At 45.2% G+C, this 22226-nt stretch overlaps 1 protein-coding gene across 1 annotated transcript; it reads left to right on the top strand.

Moving 5' to 3' along the window:
* The first annotated feature begins 216 nt into the window (after positions 1 to 216).
* Positions 217 to 14047, top strand: myl7 (myosin, light chain 7, regulatory). The gene is made up of 7 exons (XM_055662018.1): positions 217 to 315; positions 4120 to 4224; positions 5917 to 5992; positions 6566 to 6670; positions 9318 to 9396; positions 11706 to 11754; positions 13830 to 14047. The coding sequence occupies exons 1-7, from the start codon at positions 313 to 315 to the stop codon at positions 13932 to 13934; spliced, it is 522 nt and encodes a 173-aa protein (XP_055517993.1). The 5' UTR covers positions 217 to 312; the 3' UTR covers positions 13935 to 14047.
* The last annotated feature ends 8179 nt before the right edge of the window (positions 14048 to 22226 follow it).

The raw sequence follows: 22226 nt of genomic DNA on the forward strand, positions 1-22226 counted from the left end.
GACAACTGTTTAACAGTTTAATGGGATCCCAGTAAATCAAGTCATCCATGTAAACAGTGCACTAAACTGATAATGTTGTTTCAAAGGTTTAACATGACTGTGGAATGTTCAGCCCTCTCTCCACTATCTGGGCTGTAGAGAAGGAATCTGTGTTATCATAGTCCTGTGACCGTCAGATACAGGGTTGCATATCTCCATGTAAGGCCTGGCCATTGCTGTGTATCCATTTTTAGGAACAAAGATAAAGAGGACTATATAGACAAACATGACCTGACGTGCACCACCATTTGGATTCAACACCAGCCACACAAAATGGTAAGTCATAAAATGTTTTCTTTGCTCTGAAGCTCTTTTGATTCATGGCTTTCCCTCCTTGTTGCAAAAAAAAGTCAAGATCAAATATGGGTCAAACTTTGGCAGGAGATGCCTTAAAAACAAATGTTTTTCACTTCCCTTGACAATTCTTCTTCCATTTTTGTTTGTATTAAATTCTTAGACAATTGGCAACTCTGACACTTTAACTGAGGCAGCGTAAAATATTGATCAAAATTTAGAAGCCTTGAATTCGATTTGTATTTGCATTCTGGAATATTGGATTGTGCGATACTTTTATAAAGAACATCCAAGGAATGAAGGACTGGTTATAAGATAGTGATTTATTAGTCGAGGTGATGTGTAAAATTGCACGGGCAATTTTCACATTTGATTGTAACAATAGTATCAACTCGTACAAGATCTTTTTATAACAATAAACATAATTATTTAGAACATAAGTTATTTTCTTTTTCTTTGTCTGTATCTGGTCTATTTTGCCCCTCTGGGCTACCTACCTCTGTGGGAAGGGAGTGGTGGTGAATAGGCAGCCTGGTGCGATGAGTTTGATCTCTTCACCCAATCATTCACAGGATCTGGATGACTAATATATTTGATTATTTTTTTACTATTTGATTATTTTTTACAGTTGAACAGAGGGATCTGGGTATAACCGTGCATAGTTCCTTGAAGGTGGAATCTCATGTAGATAGGGTGGTAAAGAAAGCTTTTGGTATGCTAGCCTTTATTAATCAGAGCATTGAGTATAGAAGCTGGGATGTAATGTTAAAATTGTACAAGGCATTGGTGAGCCCAAATCTGGAGAATGGTGTACAATTTTGGTCGCCCAATTATAGGAAGGATGTCAACAAAATAGAGAGAGTACAGAGGAGATTTACTAGAATGTTGCCTGGGTTTCAACAACTAAGTTACAGAGAAAGGTTGAATAAGTTAGGTCTTTATTCTCTGGAGTGCAGAAGGTTAAGGGGGGACTTGATAGAGGTTTTTAAAATGATGAGAGGGATAGACAGAGTTGATGTGGACAAGCTTTTCCCTTTGGGAATAGGGAAGATTCAAACAAGAGGACATGACTTCAGAATTAAGGGACAGAAGTTTAGGGGTAACATGAGGGGGAACTTCTTTACTCAGAGAGTGGTAGCGGTGTGGAATGATCCTCCAGTGGAAGTGGTGGCGGCAGGTTCGTTGGTATCATTTAAAAATAAATTGGATAGGCATATGGATGAGAAGGGAATGGAGGGTTATGGTATGAGTGCAGACAGGTGGGACTAAGGGAAAAAAGTTGTTCGGCACGGACTTGTAGGGCCGAGATGGCCTGTTTCCGTGCTGTAATTGTTATATGGTTATATGGTTACTATCTTTTTTTTACATTAAAGGATTTGAAGTCTCAGTGCTACAGATCCATGAATAAATATCTTAGAGAAAATAACCAGAAAAGTTAATGTAAATAGTGAAAGGCTTGGATAGAGTGGATGTGGTGAGGATGTTTCCACTAGTAGGAGAGTCTAGGACTAGAGGTCATAGCCACAGAATTAAAGGATGTTCTTTTAGGAAGGAGATGAGGAGATATTTCTTTGGTCAGAGGGTGGTGAATCTGTGGAATTCTTTGCCATAGAAGACTGTGGAGGCCGAGTCAGTGGATATATTTACGGCAGAGATAGAAACATAGAAAAATAGGTGCAGGAGTAGGCCATTCGGCCCTTCGAGCCTGCACCGCCATTCAATATGATCATGGCTGATCATCCAACTCAGTATCCTGTACCTGCCTTCTCTCCATACCCCCTGATCCCTTTAGCCACAAGGGCCACATCTAACTCCCTCTTAAATATAGCCATGAACTGGCCTCAACTACCTTCTGCGGCAGAGAATTCCAGAGATTCACCACTCTCTGTGTGAAAAAGGTTTTCCTCATCTCGGTCCTAAAAGATTTCCCCCTTATCCTTAAACTATGACCCCTTGTTCTGGACTTCCCCAACATCGGGAACAATCTTCCTGCATCTAGCCTGTCCAACCCCTTAAGAATTTTGTAAGTTTCTATAAGATCCCCCCTCAATCGTCTAAATTCTAGCGAGTACAAACCGAGTCTATCCAGTCTTTCTTCATATGATTCCTGACATCCCAGTACATCTCCGTACACCCTCTATGGCAAGAATGTCTTTCCTCAGATTAGGAGACCAAAACTGTACGCAATACTCCAGGTGTGGTCTCACCAAGACCCTGTACAACTTCAGTAGAACCTCCCTGCTCCTACACTCAAATCCTTTTGCTATGAATGCTTCTTCACTGCCTGCTGCACCTGCATGCCTACTTTCAATGACTGGTGTACCATGACACCCAGGTCTCGTTGCATCTACCCCTTTCCTAATCGGCCACCATTCAGATAATAATCTACTTTCCTGTTTTTGCCACCAAAGTGGATAACCTCACATTTATCCACATTGTACTGCATCTGCCATGCATTTGCCCACTCACCCAGCCTATCCAAGTCACCTTGCAGCCTGCTAGCATCCTCCTCACAGCTAACACTGCCCCGCAGCTTCGTGTCATCCGCAAACTTGGAGATGTTGCATTCAATTCCCTCGTCCAAATCATTAATATATATCGTTAATAGCTGGGGTCCCAGAACTGAGCCTTGCGGTACCCCACTAGTCACTGCCTGCCATTGTGAAAAGGACCCGTTCACTCCTACTCTTTGCTTCCTGTCTGCCAACCAGTTCTCTATCCACATCAATACTGAACCTCCAATACTGTGTGCTTTAAGTTTGTATACTAATCTCTTATGTGGGACCTTGTCGAAAGCCTTCTGGAAGTCTAGATACACCACATCCACTGGTTCTCCCCTATCCACGCTACTAGTTACATCCTCGAAAAATTCTATAAGATTCGTCAGACATGATTTACCTTTTGTAAATCCATGCTGACTTTGTCCAATGATTTCACCACTTTCCCAATGTGCTGCAATCCCATCTTTAATAGCTGACTCTAGCAGTTTCCCCACTACCGATGTTAGACTAACTGGTCTGTAATTCCCCGTTCTCTCTCTCCCTCCCTTCTTAAAAAGTAGGGTTACGTTTGCTACCTGCCAATCTTCAGGAACTACTCCAGAATCTGTCCAGAAACAGGCCCTTCGGCCCACCGAGTCCGCACTGACCAGCGATCCCCACACACTAACACTATCCTACGCACACTAGGGACAATTTTACATTTATACCAAGCCAATTGCCTACACGTCTTTGGTATGTGGGAGGAAATCAAAGATGTCGGAGAAAAGCTACGCAAGGCACGGGGAGAACATACAAACTCCGTACAGACAGCACCCGTAGTGGGGATCAAACTCGGATCTCTGGCGCTGTAAGGCAGCAACTCTACTGCTGTGCCACCGTGCTGCCCTGTTGGTGATTTGGTCTACAGACAACAGCAGACTGCAGTTCATGGAACCGTGGAGAAGGTGATAAGCATCCAGTCACGGCTTCCTCACAGATTTTAACGTGTGGTGGATTCTGCGATCCTATGGAGAATATTTGGCTAAAAAACGTGGATGTGGCAGGTGGCATTTTTAGATCCATGTATTCTTTAAAATGATAGACTGACAAGATGCAACTGATATTAATCACCTTTATCAATAATGATTTTTAACAACATACTCCATGTTTTATTTTCCATAAATCATTGAGTTTCACGATAAGTTGTACTTTATTGACTGATGAAATGAGTGCTGCAATACAACGTTTGCCACGGTAATCGCGGTTTGATATCCTGTCCCATTGCTCTGCTTCTCTTTGTTGGCAGGCAAGCAGGAAAGCGGCTCGGAAAGGTTCAACCAAACATGCCCTGCGCAGCTCATCCAATGTCTTCTCCATGTTTGAACAGTCTCAAATTCAGGAGTTCAAAGAGGTGAGAGGTCCACATGCTGAACCAAACAATACAGTCTCACATTCCCTCTTCCCCGTCCATCTTCCTACAGTAGATCAAGTCAAGTCAAGTCACTTTTATTTCTATAGCACATTTAAAAAACAACTCTCGTTGGCCAACGTGCGTTACATTGGTGGAGGTACTAACATTATACAACAGTTGTTCATAGATTAAGTACAAACATCACTACATACATATAGCCCTCGCTCAGAGGACGTCAAGAAGGGCTTGGAAGTAGAGATGAGTTTTAAGTCTCGACTTAAAGGAATCGATGGAGTGGGCAGTTCTAATGGGAAGAGGGATGCTGTTCCACAGTCTAGGAGCTGCAACCGCAAAGGCGTGGTCGCCCCTGAGCTTATGCCTGGACCGCGGGATGTTCAGTAACCCCAAGTCAGCCGATCTGAGGGACCTGGAGGTGGTGTGGTGGGTGAGCAGACTTTTGATGTAGGTGGGGGAAAGCCCATTGAGGGCTTTGTAGACATAAAGGAGGATCTTGAAATTTATTCGGAACCGCACAGGGAGCCAGTGGAGAGAGGCCAGAATGCCTGGGCTTCCAGAGGCGTTAAATGGAACAAGAGACTGTACACTGCTTATGGGGGTAGGAAGGGCAGGCGGGATTTCCTCTGATCTACAATGACATTAACCACTCAACCTTGAAATAATTGTGATCCTAAATTTTCCTAACATGGTCTCTGCAGGACAACGAGTGCTTCATTGTCTCCCCATAAATTCTGTAGATACACCACTTCCTGGTCTTTCTTCAGACCTCTACATCTCATCCATATTATTGTTTCTCCTCGACAATTTATCAACACTCTCCTATCAATAATCTTACCCAAACGCCTGCCTCCGAAATGTGTAGTAAGGAACTGCAGATGCTGGTTTACACAGAAGATAGACACAAAACGCTGGAGTAACTCTGCGGGATAGGCAGCATCACTGGAAAGAAGGAATGGGCGATGTTTCGGGTTGAGACCCTTCTTCAGGTCTGACGAAGGGTCTTGAGCCAAAACGTCACCGATTCCTTCCATCCAGAGATGCTGCCTATCCCGCTGAGTTACTCCAGCATTTCATGTCTATCCTCTGCCTCCGAATCTCTCCTCTCCTCACTCAGCTATTACTTGGTGTCTCAGGTCAGACTCCCTGACTGCCAACAACCCATGAATTGCATTCAGGAAATGAAAATCAGGTTCTGGCAATCTGCCTTGCAGTTCCTTCGCCATTTTTGCTTCTGTTTACTTTGAGGTACATCACGGAAGCAGGCCCTTCTGCCCACCGAGACCATCGATCATCCGATCACACTAGTTCTATGGTCTCACACTTTTTCATCCACTCCCTACAATTTACAGAGGCCAATTATCCTGCAAACACGTACGTCTTTGGGATGTGGAGCACCCGGAGAAAATAACGGAGAACGTGCAAACACCACACAGACAACACCCAAAGTCAGGATCGAACCTGAGTCTCTGACACCAGCTCTACTGCTGTGCTGCTATGCTGCCCATTTCAGGACCATCATTTCAGTAATGATTGGGTAATATTGAAAAGTTTCCCAAAGGACAATTGGTTTCAGAGGCTGCACTAAGAAGTGTCCACCATGAGTGATGAGTAGCATCATATTTCATTAGCAATCCCACTCGAGATATTGATGAAATCTTTTTCATAAACGAACAGGCATTTGGCTGCATCGATCAGAACCGTGATGGGATCATCAGCAAACAGGACCTGAAAGAGACTTTCATGCAACTGGGTAGGTGTCGATGTCTGTTATTCAGTTTAGTTTTAGTTGTCAGTTACAGCGCGGAAACAGGCCCTTCGGCCCACCGAGTCCGCGCCGACCAGCGATCCCGGTACACTAGAGCTATCCTACGAGGGATGGTTTACAATCTTTACCAAAGTCGATTAACCTACAAACCTGCACATCTGTGGAGTGTGGGAGGAAACTGGAGCAACCGGGGGAAACCCTCATGGTCATGAGGAGAAGGTACAAACTCCCTACGGACAGCACCTGTACCAGGATCGAACCCTGGTCTCTGGCGCTGTAAGGCAGCAACTCTACCCTATAGCAGCTGTGCCACCCTCCAGCGACTGGGCTATCCGATAGCTTCAGAATCCCAGTATTAAAGAACTTGCATGTCTCCTGAGAATAGAATGACTGGCTTTGGAGCACTGGAATTGTACCAAGCAACCAACACCATTAGGTGACCACTACAAAGCCAACAGCTTCATGCTGGAGAAATTAAATATTTACATATGCAAAATTATAGACACATTTAAATATATGCAGATGATCGAATTTGAATGTGAATGAATATATTTGTAGGAAAGCTGAATATAAAGGATGAAGAACTGGAGGAGATGCTGAAAGAGGGGAAAGGGCCGATGAACTTCACTGTGTTTCTCAGTCTCTTTGGGGAAAAACTGAACGGTAAGACAACAACCCTGCAATATTTAACATGTAGAACATAGAACAGATGTTTATGCTGAACACAGTTAAACGGATCTGCCTGTACACCATCCTAATCCCTCTATTCCCTGCACGTTCATGCGCCTATCTAAAAGCCTCTTCAACGCCACTATCTTATCTGCCTCCACCAACACCTCTCGCAGTGCGTTCTAAGCCCCCACCACTCTCCGTATGTAAAAATAACTTGACCCACACATTCCCATTAAGCATTCCCCCTTTCTTTACAGCTATGCCCTTCAATGTTGTACTTTATCCCCCTGGGGAAATGGTTCTGACTGTCTACCCTATCATTTTATATACTTCCTGAACAAGTCCAGAACATGGGGTCGCAGTTTAAGGATAAGGGGAAAGTCTTTTAGGACCGAGATGAGAAAAACATTTTTCACACAGAGAGTGGTGAATCTATGGAATTCTCTGCCACAGAAGGTAGTTGAGGCCAGTTCATTGGCTATATGCAAGAGGGAGTTAGACGTGGCCCTTGTGGGAAAAGGGATCAGGGGGTATGGAGAGAAGGCAGGTACAGGATACTAAGTTGGATGATCAGCCATGATCATATTGAATGGTGGTGGAGGCTCGAAGGGCCGAATGACCTACTCCTGCATCTATTTTCTGTTTCTATGTTTCTATCATGTCTCCCCTCAACCTCTGATGTTCCAGAGAAAACAATCCAAGTCTACCCAAACTCTCCCTGTAGCTGAAACCCATTCAGGCAGCGTTCTGGTAAACCTCCTCTGTTTGAGCAAAAGGATTGGCAACATATCCACCGTTGACAAAGCAGAATTCCATGAGCCATCTTGGCATATGTCTTACTCCTTGTATTGTTCCTGCATGATTTGTTACTCCTTGCACAAGCTCGTTAGTGCTGGAAGCTCGCTGTCCCCATAGCTGATAGCATTCTTGCTTTCTGAGTCACCAGGCTGGTGATGAAGTCCCACACAAGTGGGCTGAGCACAAAAACCCTGGGCTGGCTGGCACTCCAAAATGCAGCGCTGAATCAAACTCGCTCTGCTGGAGGTTTTCACATCTCCAGTCAATGCAAAAGATCCCATTTTACTGTTTTAAGGAATAGCATTCAACGTCTAAGCAGCGCCATTATTGATATTTGTCACTTAATCAACATCGCTAAAAGAGACAAACTGCCGAAGGAACTCAGCGGGCCATACGGCATCCATGGAGGGCAATGGGCAGACGATGTTTTGGTCTGAGTCCTTTCTCCAAACATCCTTCAGTCAAAAAAGATCCCTTTTTACAAGATGTTTAAGAAGGAACCTTTATGGCCTGGCCCTTCTCCATGGCCAGAGTGAGGACCATGGTAAATTGGAGGAGCAGCACCTCATATTTCGCTCAGGCAGTTTACACCCCAGCGGTATGAACATTGACTTCTCTAATTACAGGTAGTCCCTGCTTTCTCCTCCCCTCCTCAGCTCTCCCTCAGCCCACTGGGTCCGCCTCTTCCATTCTTCTTCCCCCCACCCTCACATCAGTCTGAAGAAGGGTCTCGACCCAAAACGTTGCCTAGTTCCTTCGCTCCATAGATGCTGCCTCAGCCGCTGAGTTTCTCCAGCATTGTTAGTCTACTTTTTTACAAGATTGCAATTCTTCAGTCTGAAGAAGGGTCCCAACCTGAAACATTGCCCGCCTGCACATGTCCTTCCGCGGATGCTGCCTGAGCCACTGAGTTCCTCCAGCACTTTGTTTTTTCTGCTCAGCATCTACAGTTACTTGTGTCTCACTAAAATAGACAGTGGGTATTATCATGCAACTATTCACAGGGGCCTATTGTGGGCAAATTGGCTGCTATATTTGCTACATTACAACGGTTACTGCATGTCAAAAGTATTTAAATTGGTTTTAAGTGCTTTGGACTGTCCAGATAGCTATAAATAGGTCTTTTTTGTTTTGCAAGCTGTATCCGACAGTGACTCCATCTGTCCTACTGCACTGTTTCTTGCAAATGCAATCAATTACAATGAGTATAGAAGTTGGGATGTAATGTTAAAATTGTACAAGGCATTGGTGAGGCCAATTCTGGAGTATGGTGTACAATTTTGGTCGTCTAATTATAGGAAGGATGTCAACAAAATAGAGAGAGTACAGAGGAGATTTACTAGAATGTTGCCTGGGTTTCAGCAACTAAGTTACAGAGAAAGGTTGAACAAGTTAGGTCTTTATTATTTGGAGCGCAGAAGGTTAAGGGGGGACTTGATAGAGATCTTTAAAATGATGAGAGGGATAGACAGAGTTGACGTGGATAAGCTTTTCCCACTGAGAGTAGGGAAGATTCAAACAAGAGGACATGACTTGAGAATTAAGGGACAGAAGTTTAGGGGTAACATAGGGGGAACTTCTTTACTCAGAGAGTGGTAGCTGTGTGGATTGAGCTTCCAGTGGAGGTGGTGGAGGCAGGTTCAATTTTATCATTTAAAAATAAATTGGATAGTTATATGGACGGGAAAGGAATGGAGGGTTATGGTCTGAGTGCAGGTATATGGGACTAGGGGAGAATACGTGTTCGGCACGGACTAGAAGGGCCGAGATGGCCTGTTTCCGTGCTGTAATTGTTGTATGGTTATATGGTTATAATTAAGAGCTCACTTCATTCCTACAGGCACTGATCCAGAGGAAACCATTCTGAATGCATTCAAACTATTCGATCCTCAAGGTACAGGGAACGTCAACAAAGACGAGTGAGTACGACCATGAGCTCAATATCAAGGTTGCCGAAAAGATTTGCAGGAGACAGTAAAGAAATGCTGGCGTAACTCAGCGGGACAGGCAGCATCACTGGACAGAAGGAATGGGTCGAGACCCTTCTTCAGACTGAAAGTCAGGGGAGAGGGAGACACAGAGATAAAGAATGTAAGGTGTGAAAACGGGACTTCAAAGGGGACAACGTTCAAGGAAGATGTAGAATAGCTGGAGGAAGGTGAGAAAGATAAAAATGTAATCAAGGAGACAGACAGACAGGTCGGAAAACTAGGAATGGAGAGGGATGGAGAGAGAGGGAATGCAAGGGTTACTTGAAGTTAGAAAAGTCGATATTAATACCGCTGGGTTGTAAGTTGCCCAAACAAAATACAAGGCACTGAACACCTCTGCTCAGTCGGCCTAAACCTACCTGATCTCCTGGATGCTAAACACTTTTACTCCCCTTCCCATTCCCACACTGACCTTTCTGTCCTGGGCCTCCTCCATTGCCAGAGTGAGGCCCAACTCAAATTGGAGGAACAGCACCTCATATTTTGCTTGGGCAGTGGTATGAACATTGACTTCTCTAACTTCAAGTAACCCTCTCTCTCCATCCTCCCCCCCCCCCCCCCCCCCCCCCCCATTCTAGTTGTCTGACAATAATCTATTCTACCTTTTTATGAACTTTGTCTCGTTTTAGCACCTTACATTCTTTATCTGTGTGTCTCACTGGACCAAAATTTGTATAAGGCAGCAGCAGATATTCAGGCCACATTATTGAAGTGACTAGCAACTAGCGTTTGATTACAGGAAGTCCAATTGCATCCATATTTAGGCCGTAATAGCATGGCTTTAATTTGAGGCACATTGCTGTTTTCGTGCATCATTCCCAGTAAAATCTCGCTCGTTGGGAAATTGTATCCTAGTGTAATTCACTCCTACACCAATGTCATTTTCCTGTTGCATTTTCTGCGTGTAGTGATATCACCAATGTGTACAGAGCACCTTATTTCATTAATGGCAAATATTGGATCAGAGATTTTTGATGTTGTAGATGATGTGATGATGAAAGACAATGAGCAAACTGTTTGATCATGTGGTCAGGCAACATCACATTATCAGCATCTTGCATCAGATGTCATCTGCATTTAGCAAGAGCCACCCCAACGACAGAAGCAGAATCTCCAACCCGTGGCATGATAATGGCGGCATGGTGGTGCAGCAGTAGAGTTGCTGCCTTACAACGCTAGAGGCCCGGGTTTGATCTTTCTATGGGTGCTGTCTTTACAGAGTTTGTACGTTCTCCACGTGAGTTGTCTCCGGGTGCTCCAGTTTCCTCCCACACTCCAAAGCTGTACAGGTTTGTAGGTTAATTGGCTTTGGTACTAATTGTAAATTGTCCCTAGTGTGTAGGACAGAGCTACTGTACGGGGATTGCTGGTGGGCGTGGATTCAGTGGGCTGAAGGGCCTGTTTACATGCTGTATCTCTAAACTCAACTAATCCCATTCTTCTGACCTGTCCATCCAGCAGACGTTGGCAGTGGAGTACGAATGGTATCAAAATAAATAGTTCAGATTATTAGATGAAATATTATTAGGAGAGATTGGACAAACTTGGATTGCTTTCTCTGGAGACAGGGTGGACAATCATAATCATCCCAGGGTGGAAATGTCAGACACTAGAGGGCACAGCTTTAAGGTGAGAGGGTCAACGTTTAAAGGAGATGTGCAGAGCAAATATTTTTTACCCATTAAGTGCTGGGCGCCTGGATCGCACTCTACCAGGGGTGATAGTAGAGGCAGCTAGGATAGTGGCAATTAAGAGGCTTTTATATAGGCACACGGATATGCAGGGCATGGAATGACTTAATGTACGGCACAGACATTGTGGGCCGAAGGGCCTGATCCTGTGCAGTACTGTTCTATGTTCTACAATGTCCATTTCCTTTTTCATCAAGTACCTCAGAAGGATTTAATAAAGGAGTGGGGAATGCTAGTGCTCTGATCAATAATCATTTAAAACAAACGCTGACTGCTATTTGTGGGGTGTGCACAACACATCTTACACAGGGATACATCCTACAACCCAACAGCAACTATCTGCTTCATTGGCTTCACGTCTGAGGACATGAGATGCACTCTTGAAATAACATTAGTTTACTCACTGATAAGAGAACAAGATTAAAGCTATCGGGGATCTATCTCAGTTGAGCAGAAATAAGTTCATACTGTCTAATCAACGTCACTCATGATCTATTCTGGTCAGGACATTAACATTGCACTTATACAATTTGTTTGTTTTCATAGGTTTAAGAGTTTGCTGATGTCACAAGCTGATAAGTTCAGTGCAGATGAGGTAAGGTTTTACCATTAAATTGTGCGTTTAAAGTTAAAACTGTCTGAAATTCCCAGCACTCGAAGAGCTTTGTCAGTGATACTTTGTTCGAATCACAAGGAACCCATTGGAGAAAGCAGCGCTGCAGAGATTGGGGATGTTTTCTGTGAATAATGAGGCCACATGATGTGGATACCTGTGGTTGTGTACATAGTGGAAAACATTTTATACAGTAAAACTCATTTGTGCCCCCCTTGCCCTCCCCCCTCCCCCCCCCCCCTTCCTTCACCTCCCTCTTCTCTATGCCCCCCCTGCACTTGCATCCAATTCTCCCCTTCAACCTAGATTCCTTCCTCTGGCTTCACAGTTTGCACTTCTTCTATCCATATCCCACAAGTTTTGTCTTTTCACCTTAGTCCAACCATCTGCCAATCACCCCCCCCCCCCCCCCCCCCCCCCCCTCACCTGTATCCACCTATCACTCACCAAGGTTTGTCCTGCTGCTTGTCCCTTCCAGCTTGCTCTCCAGCTCAATCCGTCTGAAGAAGGGTCCCGATCCAAGTTCCGCAGAGATGCTGCGTGACCCGCTGAGTTACATCCACCACTTTTTTTGTAAACCCACACCTGCAGTTCCTTGTGTCCGCATTCCTAGGATCCCGGGATGGAGATTTACGGATTCTTTATTTAGGTGACTGGCCCTTCACTGTGTGAGTCTGTGTGATGGCAGACCCAGTGGACTATGTTCAGAGATGATGTATATTCTCGAACTTTCAATGAAAGCTTTTCCATGTGCTGAAAACAAAGTTCTCTGATCAGTGCAGACAGACCCTTGAATCTATGATGTGTTGAGCAATACTGCCAGACCTTGTTTCTGTGACTCACTTACCAGTGAGGACTCTGGATGATTTTCTAATAAGCGGAATTTGATTCTTTAGTGGATGATTCAACAAGCCGTATTGTCATTTAAATGTTGGAGACTTTGAAATGTTGGAAATTGTGAGATTAGTAGCACAAAAATAAACACGGGTGCAGCGGCAGAGTTGCTGCCTTGCTGTGACTCCCATCGACGTCTCCGGAAACATTGACCATAAGTCCCTCTGTTACATCATCACACACGGAGATGGAGACCTGGGTTCGCTCTTGACTAAGGGTGCGGTCTGTAGGGAGTTTGTACGTTCTCCCCGTGACCGCGTGTGTTTTCTCCGAAATCTTCGGTTTCCTCCCACACTCCTAAGACGTGCGGGTTTGTGGGTTAATTGACTCAGTATAAGTGTGTGTAGAATAGTGTTAATTTGTGGGGATCACTGCTCAGTGTGAACTCGGTGGGCCAAATTGGCCTGTCTCCGCAGTATATCTCTAAACAAAACTAAAAAAAGGTGTGTGGGGGTTTCTGAATCCTTTTATTTTGATTTACTCATTCTATTGTCACACAGAGAGTTGTGAGTCTGTGGAGTGCTCTGCCTCAGAGGGCGGTGGAGGCTGGTTCTCTGGATACTTTCAAGAGAGAGCTAGATGATCTTAAAGATAGCAGGGTCAGGGGATCTGGGGAGAAGGCAGGAACGGGGTACTGATTGGGGAATGAGCTTCCTCCCAGCGGTGTGGAATGAGCTTCCAGTGGAAGTGGTGGAGGCAGGTTCATTGGTATCATTTAAAAATAAATTGGATAGGCATATGGATGAGAAGGGAATGGAGGGTTGTGGTATGAGTGCAGGCAGGTGGGACTAAGGGCAAAAAACGTTGTTCGGCACGGACTTGTAGGGCCGAGATGGCCTGTTTCCGTGCTGTAATTGTTATATGGTTATATATGGTTTTATGATCACATTGAAGGGCCGAGTGGCCTACTCCTGCACCTATTGTCTATTATCTATTGTCACAGTGAAATTATTTGCTTGCTTACCTTTCCACGGTATTTAAATAGCCGCTCATAAAGGGAACTTACAAAGTTACAGATCCTCCCCCATGTCTCCCCCCCTCCATCACGGTGGTGCCCCCACACCAGGTTCCCACTGCCCCTTGTTCTACCCCCCTCCCACTCCTATGGCTGACCCTCTGACCCTTGTTGGTCAACGGGATAATCTTGTGCCTTCCTCCCACAGGTTCAGCAGATGTTTGCTGTGACTCCCATCGACGTCTCGGGAAACATTGACTATAAGTCCCTCTGTTACATCATCACACACGGAGATGAAAAGGAAGAAGCATAGGATGCAAGTTGTTTGCATTGTGCAGGGGAGCTGCAGTCATCAATGAAAAGAAATAAAATAATATAAAAACGCAAGAAATAAAAGCAGCAGTTGACCATTCATCTGAGTTGGTTAAACATTCGATAAGATTTGGGGTTTTCCGCACCATACTGTATTACCTCGATATCTGTTATTAACTAAAAATCAAACATGGCCCATACTCAACATTTAAGCAATCGCAACACCAGAGAATTCCTCAGATTTCCATCCATTGGAAGAATTTCTAATTTTCATAATTGGGCAACCATGATTCTGAGACTATGATCCCCTAGATCTAGAAGAGTCTTCAATCAGGAGAAAAAAACATCACAAAATCTGGTAATCTTATTACAGCTCATTCTTTTTGCCGCAGAATATCAACTCAACTTCTCCTTGCGTAAAATTCTTTCATCTAAAAATCTCTCTTGCTGCGATCTTTCTAAAGCAATTCTGTGGTCCTTTAGATAAGGTGACCAAACCTCTATTCAGTTCGAAGATAGACACAAAAAAGCTGGAGTGACTCAGCAGGTCAGGCAGCATCTCTGGAGAAAGGAATGGGTGACGTTTTGGGTCGAGACCTTTCTTCAGATGCTGTCTGACCCGCTGAGTTACTTTGGCGTAGACAAAAGTGCTGGAAAACTCAGCGGGTGAGGCAGCATCTATGGAGCGAAGGAAATAGGCAACGTTTCGGGCCGAAACCCTTCTTCAGTTACTCCAGCTTTCTGTGTCTATCTTTGGTTTAAACCAGCATCTGCAGTTCCTTCCTCCACAACTCTAGTCAGTTCTCTGGATGTGTTCTTACTGCATAATTTATAATGGTCTTTCTGCATTTCATGTTCAAGGTTCCAAATACCTTATATAAAAAAATGTTTTCCAATCTAAAACCTTAAAAAAAAACAATTCTGCTTTTTTTAATTTTTCGAATTTTTAATTTTTCGAATAGATTTAGTCTTTTAGTTTATTTTAAAGATACAACATGGAAACAAGCCCTTCGGCCCACCATGCTGATCATCAATCATGTGCAGGAAGGAACTGCAGATGCTGGTTTAAACCGAAGATAGACACAAAATGCTGGAGTAACTCAGTGGGACAGGCAGCATCTCAGGAGAGAAGGAATGGGAGACCCTTTCACTAGAAGAGTCTCGTCCCAAAACATCAGCCATTCCTTCTCTCCAGAGTTACTCCAGCATTTTGTGTCTTTCTGTCTTCTGACCATCAATCTCCTGTTCACCCTAGTTATGTTGTCCCATCTTCTCATTCACTCCCCCAACACCAGCGGCAATTTTACGTAGGATAATTAACCTACAAACCTGCAAGTCATTGGGATGTGGGAGGAAACCAGAACACCTGTAGGGAACTCATGTGGTCACAGGAAGAATGTGCAAGCAAACTCCACACAGACAGGACCCGAGGTCAGGATCGACCCCGGGTCTCCGGCGTCGTGAGGCAGCAACTCTAACATTGTGCCAGTGAGCCATTGTTTCACCAGTTTACTCATCAGCCATTGAACATTTTACGACCTCTTTGCAACTTCCCCGGACTTGGCCAACCAGGCAAAGTTTTATGTATGTTGCAGCTAACGTTCCAGGTGGGAGAACCGTAGTCAGACGATGAGTCTTTGACCAGAAACATGAACTCTATTCCTCCTTCCACAGACACTAATTTGCCTGCTAAGTACAGCCAACATTGTCCATTTTATTTCAGATTTTCAACATCATCAGTTTAAAAAAATTCTAAATCGTTCATTGTGATTGTAAATGGTTAATCTTCGCAGTGACATACACATAGGCTGCCAATCTAACATAAGAATCGAAAGATAACAATTCAGAAGGTAGACACAAAATGCCGGAGTAACTCAGCAGGACAGGTTGCATCTATCCAGAGACAAAAACCATGTGTAAACCAGCATCTGCAGTTCTTTCCTACACATCACGATTGCAATTCAGCACTGTCTCCATACAATCAAGTTATCCCCAGACCCCGGAAACCAATTATATTTGGCCTTTGGTCCTTTGCCTAGTTTCTATTTCCCTACAAGGTGAAGATTCCTATTTATTTACATCTTTACAGAGCCAGCCTCAGTAACCTGTACCTCAGGGCAGCACGGTGGCGCAGCGGTAGAGTTGCTGCCTTACTGCGCCAGAGACTTGGGTTCGATCCTGACTATGGGTGCCGCCTGTACGGAGTTTGCACGTTCCCCAAGTGACCAGGTGGTTTTCTCCGGGTGCTCCGGTTTCCTCCCACGTCCCAAAAACGTGCAGTTTTATACATTAATTGACTTCTGTAAATTGTCCCTTGTGTGTAGGATAGCACTAGTGTGTGGGTGATCGATGGTTGGGGTCGACTCGGGGGCCCAAAGCGCTTGTTTCCGCGGAGTTTGTTATCTTCTCCCTGCAACCACGTGGGTTTTCTCCAGGTGCTCTGGTTTCCTCCCACACTCCAAAGACGTAGAGGTTTGATAAAATTGTATAATATCCCTAGTGTGTTGGATAGTGTCAGTGAACGGGGATATCTGGTTGGCACGGACTTGGTGGGCTGAAGGGCCTGTTTCCTCACAGTATCCCTAAAGCCTAAATATCAATCATTCCTGAGTCAGCCTAGACTGTGGGGCTGGACAGGATCTTCAGTGGTTGAGGGATATACCTGGCCATTCACACTTGCACCAGATGGTTACAAAGAGCAGCAACCTGTCTTATTTTCCAACCCCTAACTCCATTCCCCTACAATTCTCAGCTGTACATCAACGCTGGCCTTTATCGCTGAGGATATTGAGCAATTTCTTCACGCAGAGGGAGGGGTGTGTATGAATGGGCTGCCGATTAAAGTAGGTACATGGATAGGAAAGGTTTTGAGGGATATAGGCCAAACACAGGCAAATAGGACTAGCTCAGATTCGCATCTTGGTGGGCATGGATGAGTTGGGCTGAATGGCCTTTTGGTGCTCTTTGATTCCACATGGCTCAATGGGTTTGTGAATATAAACACGACATCACTGGCCACATGGTGATAATGTGCACTCAGTTCTCATTTGCATTACTAATGGGCAAAATGGAAAGCACTTTAAGGTGATTTAATAAAAAACAATGATCTCACTTTAATTCCACTGAGAAATTTGGGAATAAACCATCTACTGTCAACATCACCCACCTCATCGTCTTGTAGTTGCAATGCTTTGGCCCGTGTCGATTGCCTGTGTCCTTCTACTGTATCAGTATCAGTGTGGTACTCAACGATATACTCCTTGTCCACAGTTATAGCATTGAAGAATTCTGTTTAGCACAATAAGTCTAGACGTAGTGTCTATACTACATTCAAGTAACCACCATCTTAGGCTGTCTGATAGACACAACATGCTGGAGTAACTCAGAGGGCCGGGCAGCATCCCTGGAGACAAGGAATGGGTGACGTTTCGGCTCGAGATCTTTCTTCAGACTGAGAGTCAGGGGAGAGGGAGACATAGAGATATTCAATTCAATTCAATTCAATTCATATGGAGGGATAAGGTGTAAAAACTTGGGAGCAACGGGGACAATGCACAAGGAAAATGTTGAACGGTTCATTATTAGCTGAGGGGAAAGTGACAACGAGAACTAGGGTTTGGGGAGAGACGGAGAGAGAGGGAAAGCAAGGGTTACTTGAAGTTAGAGAAATCAAAATCATACCTTTGGGTTGTCAGCTGCTCAAGCGAAAACTGATGCGCTGCACCTCCAATTAGTGTTGGGCCTCACTCTGACAGTGGAGGAGGCCTGTCTCTCGGGATCAACTATGACTTGCTCCTACTCCAGATTTGTTGGGTCTGAGATCACTAATTAGGTTAGTATGGCATCTGCAAACTCTACCACAGATGGGGCAAGATGCACCTTACAGACTTGCCGCTGTGTGCAAGCCAAGGTGATAAAAAAAAATCAAAATAGACTTTATTTGAGAAATAAATATATACAATACATGATCCTTACAAAACTCCATCTGACATTCTCGGAGGTTATACATACATTCAATACTGTTTACACAAATTACACAATTGCAACTCATGTGGCCCACTGGCATGGAACCTCTTCCCTTATTTTAAGGGGCGTCACCACCACACCCTGCCCCCCATAAACCGAAGATTTGCACAAAAAGGAGTAACAGCGGGACAGGCAGCATTTCTGGAGAAAAGGAATGGACGACGTTTCAGGCCGAGACCCTTCTTCGGACTGGTTAGGAATAAATGAAACGAGAGATATATAAACGGTGATGTAGAGAGGTGACCAATAAATGAAAGATATGCAAAAAAGTAACAACGATAAAGGAAACAGGCCGTTGGTAGCTGTTTGTTGGGTGAAAATGAGAAGCTTGACTTGGGTGGGGGAGGGATAGAGAGAGAGGGAATGCCAGGGCTACCTGAAGTGAGAGAAATCAATATTCACACCACTGCCCAACCGAAATATGAGATTCTGTTCCTCCAAGTTGCTTTTAGCCTCACTCTGACAATGGTGGTGGCCTTGGACAGAAAGGCCTGTGTGGGAATGGGAAGGAGAATTAAAGTGTCCAGCAACCGGGAGATCAGGTTGGTTCATGTGGGCTGAGTGAAGGTGTTCCGCAGAACGATCGCCCAGTCTGCGTTTGGTCTCACCGATATATAAGAGTCCACATCTTGAACAACGGATACAATAGATGAGGTTGGAGGAGGTGCATGTGAAACTCTGCCTAACCTGAAAGGACTGTCGGGGTCCCTGGCCAGAGTCGAGGGAGGGGGTATTGGGACTTGCATCTTCTGTGGTTGCAGGGGAAGGTACCTGGGGAAGGGGTGGGAAGGGATGAGTTAACCAGGGAGTTGCAGAGGGAAAGGTCTCTGTGGAAGGCGGAAAGGGGTGGAGATGGGAACATGTGGCTGGTGGTGGGATCCCGTTGGAGGTGGTGCAAATTTGGGACCATTATGTGTTGTACGCGATGGCTGATGTGATGCAACTAGGGGGACTCTGTCTCTGTTGTGACTAGGGGGAGAGGGAAGCAGGCGTGGAGCTGCGGGGTACCGAGGAGGCACAAGTGAGGGCCACATTTATGATGGGAGAGGGGAACCCCCGTTCCCTAAAGAATGATAACATCTCGGATATCTTGTTGTGGAACATATCGTCTTAGGCGCAGATGCCGCGTAGATGGAGGAATTAGGAGTAAGAGATATTGTTTGCAGGAAGCAGGGTGGGAAAAAGTGTGGTCTAGATAGTTGTGGGAGTCAGTGGGTTTGTAGTAGACGTCAGTCAATACTCTATTTCCTGTGATGGAGACGGTGAGATCAAGAAAGGGGTGGGAGGTGTCGGAGATGGTCCAAGTAAATTTGAGTGCAGGATGAAAATTGGTGGTGAAGTCTAAGAGGTCCATGAGTTCTGCGTGGGTGCAGGAGGTAGCACTGATGCAGTCTTCAATGTAACGGAGATAGAGTTCGGGGATAGGGCCAGTGTACACCTGGAACTGGGATTGTTCAACGTACTCTACAAAGAGGCAAGCGTAGCTTGGGGAGATGCGGGTGCCCATAGCTATGCCCTGGACTTGGTGGAAGCGGGAGGAACCGATGAAGTTGTTGCGGGTGAGGTACAGTAGGTGGAGTTAAGGGCCTTACCCACTTGGGCGACCTAATCCGCGAGTCCAGAAGAGTGCCTTCGACCTTCAAGAGAAGTGACAGAAGGGGAGAGAGAAGGGGAGGAGAAGGGGGGAGAGAAGGAGAGGGGGAGAGAAGGGGAGAGAGAAGGGGAGAGAAGGGGGGGGGGGGGGGAGAAGCAGTGGAGACACTTTTAAGAAGTTTAATAAAGTTAGCGGGCATTTTACATACGTCTTCCTAGGTCGTGAAACTCCAGTGAGCCAATCAAAATGGCCTGTCAGCAAAATGGCCTTCCAGCCACCTCATACGGCCTCCTAGGACCTCGGTCGACCATGCTGCGAGTTTGAGTCCAGGGCAAACTCTTCTAGACTCGCAGATTAGGTCGCCCAAGTGGGACAGCCCCTTTAGTATGAAAGTGTTAGTATGAGTGAATGAATGAATAAGTTTATTGGCCAAGTGTGTACACATACAAGGAATTTGCCTTGGTGCTCCGCTCGCAAGTAACAACATGACATACAGTAACAATTAAGATTGACACGTAAAACAGTAAACACTAATAATAAAACGTTATGGTTTAAACATGTGAATGAGATAAAATCCCAGAGCAAAAGGTGGCGACAGACTTTTGGTTATTGCGTAGAGCTACTGCTCATGAAATAAAAGCTGTTTTTATGTCTGGCTGTAGCGGCTTTGTCTGGAGTCGCCTTCTAGAGGGAAGTGATTCAAAGAGTTTGTGGCCAGGGTGCGAGGGGTCAGAGATGATCTCACCCGCTCGCTTCCTGGCCCTTGCAGTGTACAGTTCGTCAATGGAGGGAAGGTTGCAGCCAATAAACTTCTCAGCTGATCGAACGATTCGCTGCAGCCTCCGGATGTCATGCTCGGTGGCTGAGCCAAACCAGACCATGATGGAGAAGGTGAGGGCGGACTTTACAATGGCCGTGTAGAATTGAACCTTCATTGTCTGTGGCAGGTACACAAAAATGCTGGAGAAACTCAGCGGGTGCAGCAGCATCTATGGAGCGAAGGAAATAGGCAACGTTTCGGGCCGAAACCCTTCTTCAGTCTGTGGCAGATTGTGTTTCCTTGGCTGCTGCAGGAAGTACATCCTCTGTTGGGCCTTTTTGACTATGGAGTGGAAAGTGGCCTCCCATTTCAGGTCTTAGGAGATGATGGTTCCAAAGAACTTAAAAGACTCCACAGATGTGACTGTGGTGTTGTTGATGGTGAGTGGGGGGAGGGAAGGGAGAGCTCTCCTAAAGTCTACAATCAATTCCACTGTCTTAAGCGCATTGAGCTCCAGGTTACGAAGGCACCAGGACGCTAGCTGTGTCACTTCCTGTCTGTAAGCAGATTCCTCCCCATCCTGGATCAGTCCAATCAAGGTTGTGTCGTCCGCAAACTTGAGAAGCTTGACAGATGAGTCCGTGGAGGTGCAGTCGTTGGTGTAGAGACTAAAGGAGAGGAGAGAGTACACAGCCTTGCGGTGCTCCTATGCTGAGGGTGTGCAGGTCCGAGATGTGCCTTCCCAGCCTTATTTGTTGCTTCCTGTCTGTCAGGAAGTTGGTGATCCACTGACAGAGGGGTTTAGGTACAGTCAACTTGGATAGTTTGGAGTGTAGTAGCTCTGGCACAATGGTGTTGAATGCAGAGCTAAAATCAACAAACAAAATCCTTGCATAGGACCCCTGGCGGTCTCAGTGCTGGAGGATCAAGTACAGGCCCAGATTGACTGTGCCATCCATTGATCTATTGGCCCGGTATGCAAACTGCAGAGGGGGTTTGTGATATTTTTCAGCTGAGCCAGAACACAATAGACAATAAATAGGTGCAGGAGTAGATTTTGAAGCATTCATGCATGTTGGAGGTATAATGTAGTCATAGAGTGATACAGTGTTAAAACAGGCCCTACGGCGCAACTTGCCCACACCCGCCAACATGTCCCAGCTACACTACCTGCTTTTGGTCCATACCTCCAAACCTGTCCTATCCATGTATCAGTCTAACCTTTTCTTAAATGTTGGGATGGTCCCTGCCTCAACTACCTCCTCTGGCAGCTTGTTCCATACACCCATCACCCTTTGTGTGGATAAAGTTACCCCTTAAAAAGTTACCTCTTAAAAATACTTCATACAAAAAACATTGAAATCATACTTCTGCAGTGCACTAAAACATGATTTAATACATCAAATTTCAAAAAGTTCCTACCCTACTTCCACACCCTCTCCCCACTCGGTTGCTCCACTCCCTCACCGGGTATCCCCAAGGCCAGTGATCACACAGCCTCCCCCCTTTCAAACACGCTCCAATCCAATTTAAAGCATATATATTGCATTCAAGTGTAAGTTATAAGACTCGCTATAGTATGCACCATATTGCACAATTTCAGATTCAGATTCAGATTCAACTTTAATTGTCATTGTCTGTGTACAGTACAGAGACAACAAAATGCATTTAGCACCTCCCTGGAAGAGCGACATAGCATATGATTTGAAGCTGATTTGTGATATTTTTCAGCTGAGCCAGAACACAATAGACAATAAATAGGTGCAGGAGTAGTATACACAAGTGGATGAGATTTTAATTTAGTTTAGAGATAATGCAAATGTTCCCTACCAATGGGAGGGGGACACCCTCCTCCTCACCCCCCCATGCTTTCTCGGGCTTGGTTTCTCGCAAATTTCTCACTCCCAACTCTC

Source organism: Leucoraja erinacea, chromosome 35 (assembly GCF_028641065.1).
Source record: "Leucoraja erinacea ecotype New England chromosome 35, Leri_hhj_1, whole genome shotgun sequence".
NCBI classification, from domain to species: domain Eukaryota; kingdom Metazoa; phylum Chordata; class Chondrichthyes; order Rajiformes; family Rajidae; genus Leucoraja; species Leucoraja erinaceus.